This window comes from Physeter macrocephalus, chromosome 19, assembly GCF_002837175.3.
Source record: "Physeter macrocephalus isolate SW-GA chromosome 19, ASM283717v5, whole genome shotgun sequence".
Taxonomy (NCBI): Eukaryota; Metazoa; Chordata; class Mammalia; order Artiodactyla; family Physeteridae; genus Physeter; species Physeter macrocephalus.
The window spans coordinates 11,239,552-11,253,957 of record NC_041232.1 but is presented as its reverse complement, the minus strand read 5'-3'; the positions used below and the strand labels follow the sequence as shown (position 1 = coordinate 11,253,957).

General features: G+C 37.0%; 1 protein-coding gene across 3 annotated transcripts in view; it reads right to left on the bottom strand.

Annotated features, from left to right (window-relative positions):
• The window catches only part of PTPN11 (protein tyrosine phosphatase non-receptor type 11), an 83,355-nt gene that overhangs the window by 49,967 nt on the left and 18,982 nt on the right, over window positions 1-14,406 (bottom strand). For all 3 annotated transcript variants that reach the window (XM_028480690.2, XM_024121107.3, XM_024121108.3), the window contains exons 3-6: window positions 10,162-10,356; window positions 8,152-8,344; window positions 4,970-5,086; window positions 4,203-4,316 (exon numbers count right to left, since the gene is read on the bottom strand). In XM_028480690.2, the coding sequence (XP_028336491.1) occupies window positions 4,203-4,316; window positions 4,970-5,086; window positions 8,152-8,344; window positions 10,162-10,356 (619 nt within the window). The remainder of the gene's footprint in view (window positions 1-4,202; window positions 4,317-4,969; window positions 5,087-8,151; window positions 8,345-10,161; window positions 10,357-14,406) is intronic.

Sequence of the window (14,406 nt, the reverse complement as noted above, 5' to 3'; positions counted from 1 at the left end):
TTTGACTATACATCTCTGAAGGATCTACCCTAAGGATTAAAAAATAAAAGCTGGAAAAAAATTAAACTGTTTTCAGTAATGATATTATTGGGGGTAGCAGAAATCTTATTAGTCTGAGTCCTAAATTTGAATTGGAAGTATCATTTGGACTCATAATTTATTTCAAGAAAACAATTTTTTCTAGCTCCACCCATTGAGAAGGAAATAACCAACCTGACAACAATAAACACTCTGGCTCCCAGACTGTAGTCTCTAAATACCACTTCCCAGGAAAGGAAGAAAGAGAAGGAAGGAAGAAAGGGAAGAAAATGAGAGAAAAGCTAACTCACTCCTTGGAGAAATGACTGATTCCAGTTCTGACATGGGAAATGTATTACACTGTAACAACTTACTACACCAGAAAGTAAGGAATCTAGCAAAAACTACCAGAGTTGTATAGGAAGGAGTAGAAGCCACCTTGCAGAAGCTCCCACTGGTCAAAGCTAAAATAATTTGAGCAACAGAAATGATAATAAATGCCATAGATAGACGCACACTAAATACGTTTAAAAAATCCATGAGTACATATTGATAAAAAAATTTTTGGGGGGAGAATGCTATTTTTAAAACTACTTAGTAAACAGGAAAGAATCAAGCATATATCCTGCCTTGGTGACAAAAAGCTTATCTTTATAGAAATATTCCAGCTAATAATGACAAATGATAAAGTTATTACACACCTTATAAGTGAATGGATCTAGGCAATAATTACCAGTTGCTGCTTAGAAAATAAAAAGAGAAGCAACAGGACATAAGCACCTCCTGACACACCATCTCATATGCAGTCTTGCCAAAGAAAAACTGGATCTAAGAAAGTATCTAGATAGATCAACTTACAAGAAATATAGGGGAGAAAGGTGTTAAAATTCACCACAGAGACACACTCAGAAAAATCCGGTAAGTAACTCTCTGGACAAAGGACCTGCTTTCTCCAATAACAAAAACAGTAACAAAAAACAGGGTCCTATGGTCTGAATGTTTGTGTCCCCCAAAAATTCCTATGTTGAAATCCTAATGCCCAAGGTGATGGTATTAGAAGGTGTGGCCTTTGGGAAGTGATTAGGTCATGAGGGTGGAGCCCTCATGAATGGGATTAGTGCCCTCATACAGAAGGCCCACAGAGCTCCCTCACCCCTTCTGTCAGGAGGGAATACAATGAGAAGTTGCCAATCTGGAAGAGGACCCTCACCGGACCATACTGGCACCATGATCTCAGATCCAGCCTCCAGAACTCCAGAATTCGGAGAACTCTGAGAAATATATTTCAGTTGTGTATAGCCACCCAGTCTATGGTATTTTGTTATATCAGCTGAATGGACTAATACAGAGAAAGAATAAAAGGGAGTGGAAGAGAAAGGAAGGGAGGGGGAAAGGATGGAATAGAGAGGCTGAAAGGAGAGTAAGAATATAAAGAAGCTTAAGATTTTAAAAACAGTGGGAATTCCCTGGCGGTCTTGTGGTTAGGACTCTGCACTTTCACTGCCAAGGACCCAGGTTCGATCCCTGATTGGGGAACTAAGATCCCACAAGCCTCACGGCAAAACAAAACAAAACAAAAAAACCAGAGTTTAAAAACAGAGATCCATGGGGAACTTATCTGAAAAGTGATCCAACAACAAACAAATTAAAAAAAAAAAAAAAAAAAGACAACTAGCCTAATTGGAACAATGACTAGCTATTTGATGAATTTTTATTATCTTTTTTTATATGTGGTAGTAGTGTTTTGGTTAATTTTTAAGAATTCCATGAATACTGAAATATTTATGATATTTCATGTGATATCTGGGGTAACTGGTGAAACTGATAATGGTACATGGGGGTTCTTTATACAAATCTATTTTATATTCAAATTTTTTTTCATAATCAAGTGGAGAAAAAACACTTCCCAATTCAAACAATCTGCAAGTGTGTGTGTGTGTGTGTGTGTGTGTGTGTATCAAGAAAATGTGAACTGTGACTGATATGTGTTAATATTAAGAAATTATTGTTAATAGTTTTAGGAGTGATAATGATATTCTGGTTATAATTTTTTTTAATGAAATAGTTACAGATGAAATAACATCTGCAAGAAAATGTGCACTGTGACTGATATGTGTTAATATTAAGAAATTATTGTTAATAGTTTTAGGAGTGATAATGATATTCTGGTTATAATTTTTTTTAATGAAATAGTTACAGATGAAATAACATCTGGGATTTGCTTCAAGATAAGCCAGGGCTGGGGGAGTTAAGTGGGGTGTAGTTTAAAAAGACTGGCCAGGGGCTTCCCTGGTGGCGCAGTGGTTAAGAATCTGCCTGCCACTGCAGGGGACACAGGTGCAATCCCTGATCCAGGAAGATGCCACATGCTGCGGAGCAACTAAGCCCATGTACCACAACTTTTGAACCTGTGCTCTAGAGCCCGTGCTCCGTAACAAGAGAAGCCACCGCAACGAGAAGCCTGCGCACCGCAACAAAGAGTAGCCCCTGCTCGCCACAACTAGAGAAAGCCCACGCGCAGCAACGAAGACCCAACGCAGCCAAAAATAAATAAATAAATAAATAAACTGGCCAGGGGCTTCCCTGGTGGTGCAGTGGTTAAGAATCTGCCTGCCACTGCAGGGGACACAGGTGCAATCCCTGGTCCAGGAAGATCCCACATGCTGCGGAGCAACTAAGCCCATGTACCACAACTTTTGAACCTGTGCTCTAGAGCCCGTGCTCCGCAACAAGAGAAGCCACCGCAACGAGAAGCCTGCGCACCGCAACAAAGAGTAGCCCCTGCTCGCCACAACTAGAGAAAGCCCACGCGCAGCAACGAAGACCCAACGCAGCCAAAAATAAATAAATAAATAAATAAATTTATAAAAAATAAAAAATAAATAAAAATACTGGCCAGATATCAACAATTGTTAATGCTGAGTGATAGGTATATATTGCTATAATTATACAATTCACTCTGCTTCTGTATATATTTGAAATTTTGCATAATAAAAAGTTTTTAAAAATAGGTTTTTCATTCACATTTTGATGTAAGATTTCTAAAATTTCTGTACTTATCCCTCTCTCAACTCAAAGCTCCTTAAAGACGAAACCCTGTCCATCTTGTTCACCATGGTGTCCTTGGTGACTAACTCAACGCTGGTATAAAAAAATAAATGTGAGGTCAAGTCCCTGGTTAGCAATGTTCAGCAATGACCATGACTGTTCTATTCTGTACACATCCTCAGCGCTGCAATTCAATCAATATTCGTGGTACAGAAGTTGGACAATTTACTTAACCTCCCTGAGTCTGAGGCTCCTCGTCTGTAAAATGGAAATAATATCTCACCAAGTTGATCTGACATACTGTGGTTAAAAGGACTTCATGTGGCCATTCATTTGTTCATTCATTCCACAAATATTTATGAATTCTAAAGTCCTACAGAAAGTATGGAATAATCATTCCCATAAACAGAGTAGTATTAATAAAATAACATAAATATTAGCTAAATGTAAATACTCATTCAACAAACATTTATGGAGTTTCTGCTGTGTACCAGGCACTGTGCTACATGCTAAGAATAACTATGAAGGTAAATATGGCACACACACACAAAAAATTGTTTTTGACGAAGTTTTCTGTCACAGCGATAACAGAGAGAATAAGATTACAATGAGTTGGCAGGTGACAAACTTCAGTGCAACAGGAACACAGCCCACTCCCACTGGGGACATTCTCCTACCCAAGCTGGTTTCAGGAAAGAAATCAGTTCACTTAACCTCTCAAAGTTATAAATTTCAACTCCCAGATTAAAGCCACCATGAGATAACTGTCTTTCACTTATTCACTGCAGTAAAGCTACAGATTCTTTCTAAAGACCCCAGCCAATGCTGGAAATCTTCCGAAGAATTAGATTCTTTTCTTTTTCTGGGGTTTTGCCAGCAGTCCAAACCAAAAGACCCAAATGGAGCTATTGGCTCATGCATTTAATATTAACTGCCAACTCCCTTCTCCCAGAACATAATGCAGCTCTATTTGAAAAAGCCCCCTCAGCAACTTGTTCCATGTCAATCAATGGCCAAATTAAGAAAGGATGCAGATCCGAGTCTTTCAGGTCCAATCCCAAACATGAAACCAACTTCTCTTCCATTAAGAACAGGATTTAATAAATCATGTAAAAAAAATTTTTTTAATAACTTACCTCAAATTCTTCCCAAAAGCCTTGTTTGACTTTATCTGTGGTCTCAGCTAATTTGCTTAGTTCTCGAACCCGACTTTCTATTTCAGCAGCATTGATACGAGTTGTGTTGAGGGGCTAATCAAATTCAGCAGTTGGTGTGAAATGAAGAAAGTATTACAGAAAAAAGTGTTAATGCAAAAAAAAAAAAAAAAGACTTCTATGTTGGTGTTCATAGAGGCAAGGACAGGAAGTTCACAGTAAAAGTTTTCAAATAGAGTTTCACTTTCCTTTCTGTTCTTTCAGGAAATATATCTTTCTTCAATCTCCACACACTTTGCTGATATAAATTCAAACCTATTTTTCTTTATAAATAGACCACAATGTTGGAGATGGTATCATTTGCCACTAAGTAATAAGTGTGAGCTTTGAAACAGCAATAACTCCAAAATGTAAAGGTATGATCACCTAAAGGTAACCAAAGGTGCATCTACAATGAAAATTTGATAAAAACTTTGCTTTAAAAACTCCATAAGGGCTTTTAGAATTATATATGGAGATAATCATGAAAATGATGTAATATCTAGAATTTGTTTCCAAATACTTCAAGAAGAAGGTAGTGAGTGGAGTAACAAATGAAACAAGATTTGATGAGTTGATCGTAATTGAAGCTGGGTGATGGGTACATGGAGGTTCACAATACTATTCTACTTCTGTCTGTTTGGAATATTCTATGTTCGGACTTCTTAAACTCTATAAGGAGGGGGAGTTTAGCTTTCCAAAACGCTTACCTGCTTGAGTTGTAGTACTGTGCCCAATGTTTCTACCATAGGATTCTTCTTGTAATGCTCCACGAGATCTGTCAAAGAGTCAAACCGTTCTCCTCCACCAACATCATATTTCAGTTCCTTTCAAGACAAAAAAAAAAAAAATTATGTTCATGACCTTTATGTTAAATTACTGTTTTTCCCAACTCAAGTACAGAGACTAACTCTCCCCCAATAATGGAAAGATTGAAGAGCTGTAAGAGCACAAAGAAAGGGAAGCAACAAAGATGATGAAAATGGAGAAGAAGATCCAATGCAAAAGAGTTCATTGTGAGGTGTGAGAAGCTCTAAATAAGTATCCAACATTAACTAGGCCACAGAAAAGTTTCTCCCTCATAGGTTAACTAAATAGCTAGAAAAAAAAAAAAAGAAAAACCATATTTACTATTTACTTATACTCTAGGCTAAGTGACTATACACAAGGCTACTGAACAGAAGATAAATAACTACTTCTCTCTGAAACACAACAAACTCTAAGCCTGGTGAGGCAGCATTGAAGCCCAATATACCAGCCTTTACTTTCATCTTCTAATGAAAATTTAAAAGGGAAATTATAAACAGAGACCAGGAAATTTTTTCTGACAAGGAGATCAGAATAGGCTGTTTCAGGAAAACAACAGGAACATGCTTAAACTTAGAAAATACAAAACCCTAGAAACGATATATGAAGATATTTGGGTATGACCTTTTATTTAAAAATAAATCGAGTGAGGGGGGAAGAAGCACTTTCAGAATGACAGAGTAAGGACCTCTGAAAATCTGCTCTTTCACAAAAGTAACAAGAACCCTGGCAAAAATTGTCATCAACTCTTTCAGAACTCTGAAAATTAACCAATAAAGTTCAAGGAGCTTTTATTCAAGAAAAAGATTGAACCTTGATGAGAACAACAAATTGTGGCCTTTTAACTTGCCCTATTCCCACCTACCTCTCCCCAGCTTCTTGGTAGCCTTGAAAACCAATAGTCTCATAACTACAGTAGCTGTGAAAACAAAGCAGCTTAGCATAACTGGAGTAGACAGATGGATTTGGAGCTCTTTCAAGACCTATCCCTAGACAATTATCACTATCTGATCTGTTTAGCAGCTCCCTGGGAAAGCCTTATTTTCAGAGCTTGTCTTTATTTGATTGACTTACAGCTTACTCAGCCTGCCTTCAGGGGATCTCCCAAAAACAATTAGCAGCAATTGTTTAATATCACAGCGGCCTAAGGCAGCAATACCAGTCAGGGCAAATAAGAGATTGATCAAAAACTTAAAAGGAAAATCCAGACAACGTCCACAGGGGGCTCTGAAAACCTCCAACATATCCTTGGGAATCTAGAAGGACATGTGCATGTGCATGTGAATGGCTGTGTCAAGTCCAGGAAAGATCCAAAAAGGCCCTAATCTTTACCTCTAGCTGAGATCCTGAGGTTCTGTGCAAGCAGGAAGTGAAGGCTAAGGCAGAGTTTTAAGGTGCCAGAGTACTGAAGGCAGTCGTGCCCCAACACACACACACACACACACACACACACACACACACACACACAGCCTCCCTGGCAAAGGCTGGGAGATTTAATGTTTCAAGGCATTTAAGGAAATCTCTGTTCAATCATTAACTGATCACTAAGCTACCCAAGCAAAGACTTCAGTGGCCACACAAGACAAAGACAGGAAAGTCACTGAACACACAAACAGCAACAACAACTACAGGAACAATAAAAAGTAGCAACAACAAATAATACTGCCTCAGAAAGGAGGGCAAAGGATTTATATTATATTATTTAAAATGCCTAGTTTCCAACAAAAACTTATGAGACATGCAAAGAAACAAGAAAATATGGTCCATACTTGGGGGTGGGAAGCATTCAACAGAAACTGTCCTTGAGAAAGCCCAGACAAAGACTTTAAACCAGGTAGTATAAATATATTCAAAGAACTAAAGGAAACTATAAATTAAAAGAAAATATGAACATGATGTCTCATCAAATAGAGAATAACACAAAATGATAAATACATAAATGTACATAAATGTTCATAGCAGCATTATTCATAATAATTAATGGGCCAAAATGCCCATTAATTTTTTAATGGATAAACAAAATGTGGTATATATCCATACAACAAAATGTTTGCCAATAAAGAGTTTACTGACACATGCTATAACATGGATAAACCTTGAAAAACATGCTAAGTAAAAGACATCAGTCACAAAAGGCCACATATTACATGATTCCATCTATAAAATATACAAAATAGGCAAATCCATTGAAACAAAGAGGTTAATGGTTGCCAAGAGCTGGGGGGAGGGGGAAAAATGGGGAGGGACTGGTAATGAACCCAGAGTTTCTTTTTGGGGTGATGAAAATGTTCTGGAATTAACGTTGTTGGCTGCCTAATTTGTGAATATACTAAAAACCACCAAATTGTCCACTTTAAAAGGGTGAATTGTATGGTGTGTGAATTATATATCAATAAAGCTGGGTTTTGGGGTTTTTTTTTTTTAATCTTATTGAAAAACTGAAGCAATAAGTGAATAGACAGTTGCTATTTAGGAAACTATGTCAAAACAAAGTTTGATGTAGTTGACCAAGAACCAACCTCCTTGGTCTAGCCATCACATTAAAAACAAGAAATGGTGAGTTCAGTTCTCCCAGCCTTAACCAGAATTCTATAATATGAAAGTACATGTAGTCACAGACTAGACTGTGCTGACCCAAGGGAGAAGCTGAGGCCATCACTTTAGAAATTGAGACAGAGGCAGACTCCAGCTGTAACCAAGCACAGATTGAGATACTGCAGGGCTGGGAATTCCCTGGCGGTCCAGTGGTTAGGACTCCGTGCTTTCACTGCCGAGGGTTCGGGTTCAATCCCTGGTCAGGGAACTAAGATCCTATAAGCTGCGTGATGCAGCCAAAGAAAAAAAAAAAGATACTGCAGGGCAGAAGGTGACGTACTGAGGCATGACTTAATCTGCCAGAGATAGAGAGGAAATAAGTAATTTAATAAAGTTCGGAAATGATGAAACGGTTATAATTAACAAGGTACTAAAAGTGTAGAAGCCCTTAACTAAATGACTTTGGAAGTAATGGTGTCGGTCTTCTCCCAGCAGAAAAACCACCCAAAGATGACGTTTCGCCAGACCCACAGTTCAATCTGGGTTTTACCTGACAGCGGATCATAACGTGGGTCACTTTAGACTTGCCGTCATTGCTCTCCCCTTTGTCATCTCCGGTTCGGACAGAGAGAACAAAATCTCCAGGGTGGCTCTGGCTCTCCCGCACAAGAAAGCTACCGTGTTTTCCTTTCTCGGTTAATAATTTCTCTGCTTCTTTCCCAGACAGATGTCCATGAAACCACCTAAATTTTTTTAAATGAAAAATCAATTGAGTTCTGCCACGCGTTCACAACATTCTTTCACAAAACTACCATACATAGTCACCTCTGCTCAACACAATTAAAAACAGGCACGTTCCTCCAAGAGATTGATCCATTCCACATAAGACAGAATTTGCATCCCAAGCAGGCAGGAAAAATGACAAAGATATTAAGAGTGACCATTAGGGGAGTTCCCTGGTGGCCTAGTGGTTAGGATTCCGGGCTTTCACTGGCATGGCCCGGGTTCAGTCCCTGGTCAGGGAACTAAAATCCCACAAATCACGTGGTGCAGCCAAAAAAAAAAGAATGACCATTAAACTCCTTAAATGAGCCCACAATCATTTGGAGGCAAATATCCTCAATCTTTCCTATTTTCTTTTAAATCCCCCATCTTTTAAAAAGGCAGTTTGTCATTTCTCCACTGCCAAACCCTAAAAGGACCAACTATTTAATTACAGTCATTTAAAGAAGTTATAATAGAGAGTTATGGTAGTGACAGAGAATCATTTGAATGTTTGCCCTTGCTTTGGCATGCAAACACTACATTAAAAAGGATCTTCATTATAAATTAGTTCAAGCATTCCAAGCTTTTCCAGATTTCCAATCTATACTTCAATAGCCTCCAAGTTTGCTGTCAACATCTTTGGACAATCTACTGAGTTATCATTTCAAATTTTAATGCACGTAAGACTTGGAGTAGAGGCAAGGGATTTTGCTAAAAATGTGAATTCCCGTGCCTCACAATCAGAGATACCAATATACTAAGTCTGAATGGGGCCCAGCAATCTGCATTTTTAACCAGCACACCAGAGTCCTAATACAGGCTGTCTGAGGTCAGACTTTGAAACAATGCTACTCTAAGTTACTATAGAAAACATCTTAACATAGTCATATTAATAATGTGGCTTTTTCCCTCAGGATCTTGGTGAGGAAACAAGCATGACCACAGCACATAGTGCTAATGGCTCAACACTAAAGGAATATACTTCGAGGTATTTTTCATCTACCCTCAACTGAACAGAGTAAAATTACATAAACTGCACAGAGTTGGCTGACAGCCTTTTGCTTAATAATTTGGCTGGAAAACAAATTATCAGCATAAAATACCAGCGACATGAAGGTATAAGTAGAAGAAACCTACTTGAAGACAGAAAATATTCAAACCTAAGTAAGACACCCTGATTTGGTACTGAGTCAGAGAGAAGAGACTGGGAATGCAGAAAACCAGTAAAATCAATGCAAGTTAAGTCAAGCCCCAGCTTTCATCAGCTTAGTTCCAACAGTGGGGAGAGATCTCTAAAATAATACAGTTCCCTCTAATTAGGGTCATTCTCACACATTTGTGGATATAACATAAAAGAACTGATGAAAAATCTTACCGAGTTCTCTGCTTTCCCACTTCTGAGCTTAAACTGACATCTGTTGGTGGCATTGCTGAATAGCTGGTCAGAAGCTACTACAGGGAACTGCTATTTTAATGTTCCCATTATCATTTGTTTTCCTCTCCTAACGCTCAAAGTTCAATAACGCTCAAGGTCAATAATCTTAAAATTATTGCATGTATCAAGTATATACAGGAATAGTCTTGAGACTTCTGTAGAACGAGTGTAAGTAACACTGACTGAAGCTTTTGCAAGAAAAGGCCACTCTGGGAATAATCCGATCCTATTACTCTTACTTTAGTAACACTTTTAAGATTACAGTTTGAGAAACAGAAGTCAAACCCCCATAATGCATTCACCTCACACCTATGGCATGGGAGAGATGCAGACTCTGCAGTTACGAAAATGTTAACTGACCTTTCAGAGGTAGGATCTGCACAGTTCAGAGGATATTTGAGCTCAATAACATCTCCATTCTTCTCTTTTAATTGCCCATGATGTTCCATGTAATACTGGACCAATTCAGCCAAAGTGGCAAACTTCTCCCCTCCATACAAGTCATAGTAATCACCAGTGTTCTGAATCTTGATGTGGGTGACAGCTCCATTTCTTCTAAAATAGTCCATTAGAAAAGTGGGGGGAAAAGACAAATAAAGAGCTACTAGTAAAAATGGATCTCATATTCATTATCAGATTTCACCTAAACATTGAAACAAACCCAAGGAATGTACAAGTTTACGCTTTTCCTAAACAAATGCAGTGAGTGAAATAACCACACAGTCAACACAAAGGGCTCTGTGTATATTAAGTGACAATCATTTTTCTCATCATTAATTAATCAAGACAAATATCACTAAAATTAAACGTACATTTACCTTATAATCCAGTAAACCCTCTCCTAGTATTTTGCCCCAATGGAATGAAACTGCATGGCTACCAAAAGATTTGTACAAGAATATTCATTGCAGCTTTTTGTAGTAGAAAAAAATTGAAAGGTCAAATATTTATGGCCAAAATGGATACACAAATACTCATACAATGAAATATCACACAGCAGTTTAAATAAAAGAGAGAGAGGACCATTGATATATACAATCAACTTAGGTGAATCTCAGAAACATTACATTAAGAGAAAGAAGCCAGACACAAAAAAATATATACTGTATGACTTCATTTATATGACATTGTAGAATAAGCTAGTCAATGGGGATAGAAAAGAGAAGAGTGGTTGCCTCTCAGGGGGAGGGAGAATAGAAACCGGCACCAAGAAACTTTCTAGGGTGATAGAAATACTTAAGATTTTGATTGGAGTTCTGGTTGCATTGATAAACACATTTGTCAAAACTCATCTCACTACACTTAAGATACTATACAAAATTGTATCTTTAAAAATCATTTTAAAGACATATAATTAACAGAGTTTCCAAAGTAAGACAGCTAGTATGTCAACCCAATGAATTGACAACACTGGCCAAAAGTTTCTAAAACTTGGTATTTTAGTTAGCCTAGGCAGTTTGATGATTTCCATTTGGTTTTCTGTACTACTAAGTACATTTCAAGGACACCCATAATCATCTTTGTGGACGCAAGGGGTCTGGCAACCCCGAAATGGTAATCACTGACCTATATTTATTTTTTAGTCTGACCCTATAGCATTACTGATGAAGCCTCTGTTAAATATAAACAGACTTCTACTAAAGATAAAGGAAAATGGAAACGAAGGAAAGTAAGAAAAATTGTCCTACAATGTTAATAACAATATCTACTTCTAATTTTTGGTTACAATCTTTTCCAGTGGGTAAAAAAGGCACTTCGGGTCTCTCTCCTCCAGCTACACCTGATTCTATTTTAACACCTCAGCTTTCTATCTCTAACCTTGACTTAACATATCACAAAAACAGATATTTCAGGTATGGACTATAAGCTATGGACTGCTTTCACTGCAGGGGCCCAAGTTCAATCCCTGGTTAAGGAACTAAGATCCCACAAGCCACACAGCGCAGACAAAAAACCCCCATGATATTGCATGAAAGAAGCACAATGCAGAATGATATGCTCAGCATATACCATATATGAAAATTTCAGAACGCACACAAGTAATATTATACATTATTCATGACACAGACCACAGATATACATATATATTATATTTTATTATTATATTACTTTTATGTTATATTACTTATTATATGTACTTTTTAAAAAATGAACTAGAAAGAAATACACCAAACTCAGAAAGTAGCTGTCTCTGTGGCAAAGAGAAGAACAGCAGAAAGCGTGGTGAAAAAAGGGAAATTTTGCTTTTTTTTATATTTTATTTTGAAGAAAAAAATGACTGGCAATAAATACAATATGGGTAATTGGACATAATTTTTTGTATTTTTCTGTATTTTTTTTCCTCAAAATTAAAAAAAGGGGATCTTCCTTGACTAACTAAGGCAACCTAATCATCAAATTTTCAGCATGGGCACATAACAAAAAGATTAGATCACCTGTAGAAAACTAGAATAACAAACTTGTCATTTATGCATGCACACACACACACACACATGCATCTCAGTGTCTATAATATACATCATATACATAAGAATACATAGATAAAGTGAAACTTGGCAGTTTAAGAGTTGTTAAAAGCACTGGTTCTAAGACATTTCACCAAAAAGATATACAAATCACCTTTAACCGTATTAAAAGATGTTCAGCTTCAATCATAAGAGAAATTAAAATTCACTGAGATACCATTTCTCACCTATCAGGCTGACGAAAGTGAAAAGCTTGACAACACTCAACTGGAAGCTGTGGAAAAACAGGGACCCTCAGACACTGTTGGTGAGAATGCAAAACGGTACAATCACTGTGGAGGGGAATTTGGAAAAACTATAGTAATATATATTGACTCTCTGCCCCAGTCATCTCACTCCTGGGAATTCACCTCTGAAGATACATTTCCAAAAGCACAAAACATATGCAAAATGTTATCGTATTAAATGCAGTATTATTTATCATTGTAATATATTGGAAATAACTACATTCCCATTTTTAGGAAATTGTATAAAGTTACATGCTATGCAGTTAATTTAAAAAATGCGAAAGATCACTGAAAGATTTCTGTATGTGAAAAAAGTAAACTACAAAGATATAGATTTAGTATTCCACTTCATGTGTGAAAAGAAACACAGAAAGATAAACCATAAATTAATAAAACTGGTTACCTACAGGGATGGAAATAAGGTACACGGGGTAGGGATAAGAATAAGATTTGTCAGAATATACCTTTTTATACAGTTTGACTTTTAAATCTTGTAAATGTTTCACATATTCAAAAAATAAAATCAAAAAGGATCAAAAAAATCAAAAACATGAGTACAAAACCAAAAAACTGAATACAGAAAGAAAGAAATGACTCTAACTTTGCAGTAAGTTTGTAACTACACAGAAAATTAATTCCCGTAGCTTTTGAACACAGTACAGATTATACACCCTTAGTGGGATATATGCTGTGAACAGCAACACTCCAGAGAAATCATGAACTTTACTTAATGGGTTTGTAATTAGAAATGATAATGGTATAGTAACTCTGAAACTATCTTTGTATTATAAGATTGGGCAAATGAGGTCATACATTGATGCTGCTGTGAAACATGGTTCTCTCTAAAGAAGGGAAATACAAATACGGAATGGGAAAAAGTAAGGAAACTGGGCTGAACTAGAGCTATCAGACTTGTCTGATATATATTTATATATTTATTGATACTTGATATATTTAAAATTTGGTTTTAAATATATAAGTATTTATTTCCCAGCTCTGTCTACTATAAGGGCCTAGAAGCAAGGACACTCCAGAAGATGGGGCAAACAGATATTATGTGCTTCCTGATGTGAAATAAAGGGATGGCTTCAAAATCCACTATTGAAATGACGAGAGAAATTTGAATATGGACTGTGTGTTAGATAACATTATGGAATCACTTAAAATTTCTCATATATAATAATGATACTGTAGTTATACAGGATGTCCTTGTTCATAGGACACGCACACTGAAGTACTCAGAGGTAAAAATAAGCATACTGACATCTGCAACTTATTTTCAAAAGGTTGGGGGAGGGGAGAGTATATACATACACACACACACTCAGAGAAAAAGGGCAAACATGGCAAAATGTTAACAGGTAAAGGGAATGTGGGTATTCACTGTACTCATCTTTTGACTTTCCTATAGGTCTGAAATTTCTCAAGATAAAAAGTTGAGGAAAAAGGAAAAAAAAAAAATCTCACCAGTTCTGTAGTCCGGGCTCTGCCACTTACTAGATATGAAACCAGCTTTGTAAACTAACCTCTGTGCTTCAGCTTACTCACCCCTAAGATGAAGATAATAGTGGTATTTATTCATAGGTTGTTGGAGAGATTAAATAAAATATGTGGAGAGTGCTTAGCAAGATGGCCTGGAATATGTCAAGCCCTCAATAACGTCTGCTATCATCCTCCTCCTCCTCTTCAACATCATTGTCATTATTATATAATCTCCATCCAAACTCTTACAGGTCAAATGTCACTCAACTGTAGGTTAGAAGTCTGTGCTAGGATAAGCCTGGAGAAATTCATGAAGGCTTCTGCCCTCCCCTTGTAGCAAAACGGAAGTAAAAGCCAACAATGTGAGCTCC